This window comes from Mustelus asterias, chromosome 24 (assembly GCF_964213995.1).
Source record: "Mustelus asterias chromosome 24, sMusAst1.hap1.1, whole genome shotgun sequence".
Classification (NCBI taxonomy): domain Eukaryota; kingdom Metazoa; phylum Chordata; class Chondrichthyes; order Carcharhiniformes; family Triakidae; genus Mustelus; species Mustelus asterias.
The window spans coordinates 24174498-24182721 of NC_135824.1; the positions used below are offsets into that span (position 1 = coordinate 24174498).

The window sequence follows — 8224 nt, forward strand, 5'->3', positions numbered from 1 at the left end:
AACAATAGGAAGTCATTAATTTGCCAACCTTAATGGGGGAGAACAGCTTCTTATCCATGAAGCAGAATGTTTACATAGAAACTAGAAGCAGGAGTAGGCCATTCGGCCCCTCGAGCCTGTCCCACCACTCATTTTGATCAAATTCAATATCCTGATTCCACCCCCATGTCCTTTGGTCCCTTTCGCCCCAAGAGCTGTATCTAATTTCTTCTGGAAAATTAAGCCCAGTTTACATTGTAGAAATGTTTCAACTGCTTGCTGAAGGATTGGACAAGTTGTAATTGAGGGGACAGAGCAGCAATGCAGCAACATCTAAACAGCTGGAGGAGCTGTGGAGGGATGGTGAGAGATAACCTGAAATATGGTCCTCCGGCCGGTTGGGGCGCTGTCCTTTGGTCCTCCAGCCGGGCGAGGCGTTGTTCTGTTGTCCTCCGGCCGGGCGGGTCACTGTCCTGTTGTCCTCCGGCCGTGTTGGGGCGCTGTCCTCCAGTCCGAGTCAGGACACAGTCCTGTGGTCCTCCAGGCCGGGTCGGGGCGCTGTCCTGTGGTCCTCCAGGTCGGGTCGGGGCGCTGTCTTTTGGTCCTCTCGTCGGGTGGGGCGCTGCTCTGTGGTCCTCCGGTCGGGTCACTGTCCTTTGGTCCTCCAGCCGGGCGCAGCGCTGTTCCGTGATCCTCCAGGCCGGGTCGGGGCACTGTCCTTTGGTCCTCCGGCCGGCTTGGGGCGCTGTCCTTTGGTCCTCCGGCCGGGTTGGGGCGCTGTCCTCGGCTCCTTCAGGCCGCCTGAAGTGTGGTTCGGCCATTTTGCCTGGAGTTCAGGCGGTGAGGAGCCGGTGTTGGGCACCGCGCGGTTAAAGCTCAAACCGGAGCGAAAATGCGAATCGAGAAGTGTTATTTCTGCTCGGCGCCGGTGTATCCGGGACACGGGATGATGTTTGTCCGCAATGACTGTAAGGTGAGGCCGGGGAGGGAGAGTGACTAGGCCCAGGCTGTCAGTCTGGAGCCTGCGGTTCTGGGTGATGATGTTGGGGAATGGAGGCTCGGCCTTGCCTGCGAAAGCTGCCGAAATGGGCTCAACAATCGCGGCTGGCGGCTCCTCGCTGTCTTTGCTCTGACACGGGTAACAACAAACACTTGCATTTATATAGCGCCTTTCGCCACAACAGCATGTTGGAAGAGGTTTTCCAGTCAGTGAAGTAGTCATTGTCATAGAGATATCCAGCACGAGGATAGCCCTTCCGCCCAACTGGTCCATGCCGACCAGGATTCTTAACTGAGCTAGTCCCATTTACCTGCATCTGGGAATTAAGTGCAAAAGTAGGGAGTGGAGTTTATACTTGCACAGGGCATCCAGGTGAGACCACATTTGGAGTACTGGTGTACAGTATTGGTGTCCTTATTTTAGGAAGGACATTGGAAGCAGTTTAGAAAAGGTTTACTAGACTAATACCTGGAATGGGAGAGTTGTCTTATAGTCTGGACTGGCTAGGCTTGGAAGTTAGATGAGTAAGAGGAGATTGAAACACAAGATCCTGAGGGGTATTGACTGGGTGGATGTAAAAGAATGTTTCCTGTTGTGCTTAACCCTCTCTCCACTCTCATTGTCTGCACCTGTAAAGACTTGATTACCTGTTAAGACTCTCATTCCAACCATTATCTCGTAATTGCGTTTGTCTATATATGCCCTGTTTGTGAACCAAACTCTTCGCTCACCTGATGAAGGGGCAATGCTCCGAAAGCTCGTGCAACCAAATAAACCTGTTGGACTTTAACCTGGTGTTGTGAGACTACTTACTGTGCCTACCCCAGTCCAACTCCGGCAACTCCACTTCGAAGAAACTAGAACTAGGGGTCACTGTTTAAAAATAACGGGTCAGCCTTTTAAGATAAGGATGAGGAAATACGTTTTCTCTGAAGGTTGTGAATCTTTAAAACTCTTCCTCAAAAGTCAGAGGAGATAAACTCTTGATAAGCAAGGGTGAAAGGCTATTGGGGTAGACAGGAATGTGGAGTTGAGGTTAAAATCAGATCAGCCATGATCTGTTGAATGGCGGAGCAGGCTCAAAGCTGAGTGGCTTACTCCTAAATCTTACGTTCATATATATGTTCTTCAGATTAGAGCAATTGGATCCTTTACATCTGCCTGAAAGAGCTAATGAGGCTTTGGTTTAAAGTCTCATCCAAAAGGTTGCACCTCCCAACAGTGCAGCCCTCCTTCAGTACCACCCTGCATTGGCTTTGATTTGTGCATCCCAATCTTCCAACTCCGAGGTGGGAGTGTTACCAACTGAGCCAGCACTGGCTATTATTGAAGATTATTGGTGTACAGTTAGAAATTTGTTTTGCATCTTCTCATGACCTGAAAATGTATGATGCTGACATTGAGGTCCCTGCACAGCATTGTCAGGACTGGTGTGGATCGGTTGTTGAGCAAGATGAGCTCCTCTCCCTTTCCTCTGTTCCTCCCAACCTTTAAATATCAATGTAGTATGTGTGTATTGCAGTATGCCAGAATAGTGTGTTTAGTTTGTGTCTAGCTGTTGTTATACAGCAAGATTTCCCAAAGTTTAGATAGTTGAGGTGGCTAGCTTTTTACTTATTTAAATGTAACACGGTATTGTGTGAAATCTGCCACCTTGGCCTCAGAATGCTCCTCCTATATCATAGTCCCTAAGTGCAGAAGATGACATTCTGCCTATCAAGTCCGCATCGACCCTCCACAGGAGCACCCTATCTAGGCCCAATCCCCCACCCTAACCTTGTGCATTGATCATGACCAATCCACCTAACCCGCACATCTTTGGACTGTGGGAGGAAACCGGAGCACTCGGAGGAAACCCACGCAGACACGAGGAGAATGTGCAAACTCCACAGACAGTGGCCCCAGCCGGGAATGGAACCCGGGTCCCTGGCGTTGTGAGACAGCACTGTGCTATCATTCCGCCCTATATATCAGGTTATTATAGGTGGTGGGAAAATCCAAATACTCAGAATCAGTTTATCACATGATGTTCCATTGTTACCTGAACATGGTTTGAAAGGTGAATAAATTTGTTGGTTATAACTGCTGTAAACTCCCTATTTCCCAGGTATATGTCTAGGGCAGTCGACATGTTGAATCACGGAGTTGTTGAAGAATAGGTTTGGTTTGATTTTTTTGTCCTCTGCTAAGCCTAGTCAGCTCTTGATCTCAGTCAAGCTATTGTGCTTAGTTTCAGATTAAGTACTCTTCATATGTTGTTTATCTGAATGCCTTGCCTGCCTGACCTAGAAGAGAGATGAGGTGAAGTGACACTCCCAATTACATTGTTATATATTTCTCAATAACATCATAAATTTGCAATGTAAATCATGCACTCCTATGTTGGGGGACATCACCATTCTGCCTTTTTGCCAGAAGTTTCCACAATAAAGTTACCTATCGCACAGTTGCGCCTGCACTATGCTGGCATAGTGGTTGGCACTGCTGCCTCAGGGACTCTGGTTTGATTTCCAGCTTGGGTCACTATCTGTGCGGAGTCTGCACATTCTCCCTATGTCTGCGTGGGTTTCCTCCAGGTGCTCTGGTCACCTCCCACAGTCCGAAAGACGTGCTGTTTAGGTGGTAAATTCTCCCTCAGTGTACTGGAACAAGCGCTGGAGTGTGGCGACGCGGGTATTTTCACAGTAATTTCATCGCAGTATTAATGTAAGCCTACTTGTGACACTCATAAATAAACTTAAAACACCTGGGCTCACTTCTACCATTCAGTGTGTTTTGGATGTTACAGAGGCTGCAAGTCCCTGGGCCTACAGCATCTGTGATGCTCTCTCAGGGAAATTTATCCTGACTTTCTGCGAGCAACACTGCATGAAATCCGCTAATGGTTTTTAAATTTCTTAATCTTCCAGATTTTCAGATTCTGCAGATCAAAGTGTCATAAGGGTTTTAAGAAGAAGCGTAACCCAAGAAGGGTCAGGTGGACAAAAGCCTTCCGGAAATCATCTGGCAAAGAATTGACTGTGGTGTGTAAGATTCAAATTGCAGTCCAGCTTTCCATCGTACTCATTTCTAACTTGACGATCTTGACATTTAATCTTTTATTTACAGGATAATGCATTTGAATTTGAAAAACGTAGGAATATGCCTGTCAAGTACCAGAGAGAACTGTGGTCTAAGTCAGGTAAGCAGCTCTGGTGGCATTTATGTTCTGAATATATTGGACTTCTGTGGATCACAGCACGAGTTTCAATGGATCTGTTGAGATGTTGAGCCTAGTTAGAGTGGAATCTCCATTTTGATAGATTAATCTCTAATTAAGAGTGGTAAGAGCGGTATGCAGAGGGAAAAACTGAAACAAACCTTTTAACTAAGTAAATAATTCAGAAATGGAAATGTTATCTGGTATTTCATATCTGTTTGTGTCACTGATGATCTTCAGCTAGTGGGTGAGTGCAGAGTGGCTTGCTGGAGTTTCTACACGTCTGATGAGCGGGGCTTGGCGGGAGGGGGGTGGGGGGGTCAGTCACTGCATCAAAGACGTGTGCCTAAGGTGCCAATGTTTTAATCCAACAAAATTCAAATTGTCTCCAGAAACAACATTGATATCACATGCTTATCATGGAAGCTGTTGAGTTTTCTGGATCTTGCCTTGCAAGCAGGAAAAATGGAGATTCTCTTAGAAATATGGCAGTGATGTGTGCCTGAATTTGTGTGTGTGGAGGCTGGTGAGGGTTCAGGGAAATGCCCTCTACCTGGATTGATGGTTTTGATTAGCGAATTTCTCCACCCTATCCCATTCTGACTTGACAGAAATCTGCTGGGGCTGATCATGCACTGCTCACCCTCTTGCTGTCACCTCCAAGTGGTCACTCTCTGTGTTAGTTTCGACCTTGTTTCAGCAGGATACCCGGCAGTGGGTGCATCACATCTGTCCGCGCTGAGTGCCTACATCTGCAGTTTTGGTGGGCGAAGTTGAGTATTCATGGGGAGCCTTGGCTCATCTTTGCATTTGCGAACAAAGGGATGTTAAAGTTCACTGGCTTTAGAGAAGTAGATTTCAGAATGTACTTTTAGTGTCCCTGTTCCATTCATTTGAGGCCATTGGAAAGAATGGGAAAAAATGCTTAAGGAACTGACCCTGGAAATAGTAGATCCGTTGGTGGTTATTTTCCAAAATTCTTTAGACTCTGGAATATTGTGAAAGCCTACAGATTGGAGGGTCAGTAATGTAAGCCTGCTATTCAGAAAGGGAGGTAGAGCAAAAACAGGGAACTATGGACCAGTGAGCCTAATGTCGGCACTGGAGAAGTTGCTAGAGTATTATCAAGGATTTCATAACTCAGCATTTGGAAGGCAGTGGTATAATCAGGCAAAGCCAGCATGGATTTACAAAAGGGAAATCATGCTTGGTGAATCGATTGGAATTTTTTGAGGATGTAACTAGTAGAGTTGACCGAGGAGAACCAGTGGATGTGGTTTATTTAGACCTTCAGAAGGCCTTCGACAAGGTCTCACATAACAGACTACTATGTAATGTTAAATCACATGGGATTGCAGCTAATGTCTTGAGATGGGTAGAAAGCTGGTTAGCAGATAGGAAGCAAAGAGTTGGCATGAATGGGGCTCTTTCTGATTGGCAGTCAGTGACTAGTGAGGTTCCGCAGGGATCTATGTGAGGACCCCAACTGTTCACGTTATATATTAATGATCTGGAAGAGGGAACTGAATGTATTATCTCCAAATTTGCAGATGAAATTAGATACAGCTCTTGGGGGTACTCCTGCTTCTAGTTTCTATGCTCTTTGTTTTCATTACATTAATGGTGAAATTGTGTTCAACAGTTGTGGCAATGAAGAGAGTTGAGGAGGTCAAACAGAAACGCCAGGCAAGATTTATCATGAACAGGTGAGTGTGAACCTGAGAGTTTTTTTAAAATGCGAGATTTCTTTTCAATTTGATCCAATTGTTAATATTTCCTGTCCTGAAATAGTAGTTTTCTGTGTAAATATATTTCTGATGACTGCAAATCAAGAAAGTGCATTTATATTGTATTTCAAGGATGGACACAGCTAAGAAAGAGCAGCCAGAAACACCAGCCATTGTGCCTCTGGCAATTTATCACGCCTCAATTCCTCACGACCAGTTAATTACTTTGGAAGTATAGTTAAGATTATATAGACAAATATGGCACCCAGTTTGCGTGCAGCAAAGTTTGATGAACAGCAAATTAAATAAATGACCAGTTAACTTGCTTGGTGTGTGTTGAGGGATGAATGTAGGCCAGAACACCAGGAGAACTTTCCCCTCTTTCAGTCTCACCATAAGATCTTTTTATATATACCTGACAGATAAGTGGGATTCAAGCTTACCTTCTCATGGAAAATGGCACAGCTCAGTACTCCCACCAAAGTGCCAGTCTGTGTTATGTGGTGGGGTGGACCTTGAGCAGCGAAGGTTGAGCCAGACAGATCTTTCATTGACAAGAGAGTTAAAGATTATTGGGAGCTGGCAGGAAAATGGAGTTAGGACCACAATCAGATCAGCTACAATCTCATTGAATGGCAATGCAGGCTTGATGGGCCAAATGGCCTACTACTGCACCTATAATGATCTTGTGTGGGTAACTGCTCCTGCTGTGAATGCTTATTTTGATTCTTGCTCTCTTATTTGATTCCTGAATCTTTGTTGTGCAAGATCAGCTGCGGCTGAAACCTTTAGTTTTAAGGGTGGCACGACGGCACAGTGGTTAGCACTGCTGCCTCAGTGCCAGGGACCCTGGTTTGATTCCCAGTTTGGGTCACTGTGTGGAGTTTGCACATTCTCCCCGTGTCTGCATGGGTTTCCTCCGGGTGCTCCAGTTTCCTCCCACAGTCCAAAGATGTGCGGATTAGGTGGATTGGCCATGCCAAATTGCCCCTTATGGTCAGGGGGACTAGCTAGGGTAAATGCATGGGGTTGGACCTGGGTGGGATTGTGGTCAGTGCAGATTCGATGGGCTGAATGGCCTCCTTCTGCACTGTAGGATTCTATGAAAACAAGTATTTAATAACACTGGATTGCTGATGTAATTTTGTTTTGTTCAAGGTTGAAAAAGGATAAAGAGTTACAGACAAAGGCAGACATCATAGAGGTCAAACAGAACATCCATCTCATCAAGGCTCCTCATGCAGGTAATTGACTGGATTGCTTAGATATTCATTGTTATATAAAGGAAACCCACAAACCCCAACATATCAAATGCCTAAATAAAAACTTCTTTGGGGTTTAAAAGTTATTCAGAAATAAATCTATTTTAATATGTTCTGTTTTAATAATTTGTGGGTCTGTTTTCTTTTAACAGAGAAACCAAGGAAATTGGAAGAGAAGATGGTGCAAAGTTTGCAAGAAGATATGGAAATGGCAGAAGATTCTTAACCGTTGCTATTTGGTGCCCAAAAAGGAGTAGACAAGATACACAAATACATAAAAATCACATTGTTGAGCCTGTTTCACAAACTGTGGACACGTAACAAGGTGTAGAATTACTCAACAATAACCAGTGACGCTTTTCAAACCTCTAGATCCCCAAAATTGAAACAGGACAAACCAGCGAGAAATAAATCCAGTTTCCTGGATTTTGTGTATCGGGATTAATCGGGTTCATGCTTCTTATTGTGAAGGCCTGCATGCTGTGGTTTGGGCCCTGATTGGATAACCTGTTATCTGTGTTGTATCATTAAAGAATCTTTACCTGCCGATTATTTTAAATTGGGATTATCCGAATCATCTTCCTCGTAAAATTCCCAAGAAAATGTGGGAATGAAGAAAGCAGTCCAATGTGCAGAACAATTGGATTGAGTCTGTTGCTTTGATATGAATAATCTGATGCGATCTTTGTTTTCCTCTCCAATGATAAGGTTTTCTGTTCCAGAAGTGTGACGTATATATTTAAATGAATATTGTTGACTGACCTGCCAGCTTTAGATGTGGATTGCCTTAAGCTTGATATTCCAAATTTCAGTCAATAAATACATTTCATTTAAAGAGAGCTTGTTGTGGCTGTGGTAATCTGTCAAATTGTGATGTACATATTGAGTTGTGCAAATTTGAGTTCTTGTTTTTTTGATTGGTTAGTGAAATTGAAGGCATAATTAAGGACCCCACACACCCCGGACATTCTCTCTTCCTCCACCTTCCGTCGGGAAGAAAGGTACAAAAGTCTGAGGTCACTTGACTCGAGAACAACTTCTTTCCTGCTGCCTCAGA

The 8224-nt window shown here is 44.7% G+C and overlaps 1 protein-coding gene across 1 annotated transcript; it reads left to right on the forward strand.

Moving 5' to 3' along the window:
* The first annotated feature begins 384 nt into the window (after window positions 1-384).
* rsl24d1 (ribosomal L24 domain containing 1) lies at window positions 385-8006 on the forward strand. The gene is made up of 6 exons (XM_078241477.1): window positions 385-952; window positions 3889-4002; window positions 4088-4160; window positions 5821-5884; window positions 7064-7149; window positions 7320-8006. Exons 1-6 carry the CDS (start codon window positions 872-874, stop codon window positions 7391-7393), a joined length of 492 nt encoding a protein of 163 aa, XP_078097603.1. The 5' UTR covers window positions 385-871; the 3' UTR covers window positions 7394-8006.
* The last annotated feature ends 218 nt before the right edge of the window (window positions 8007-8224 follow it).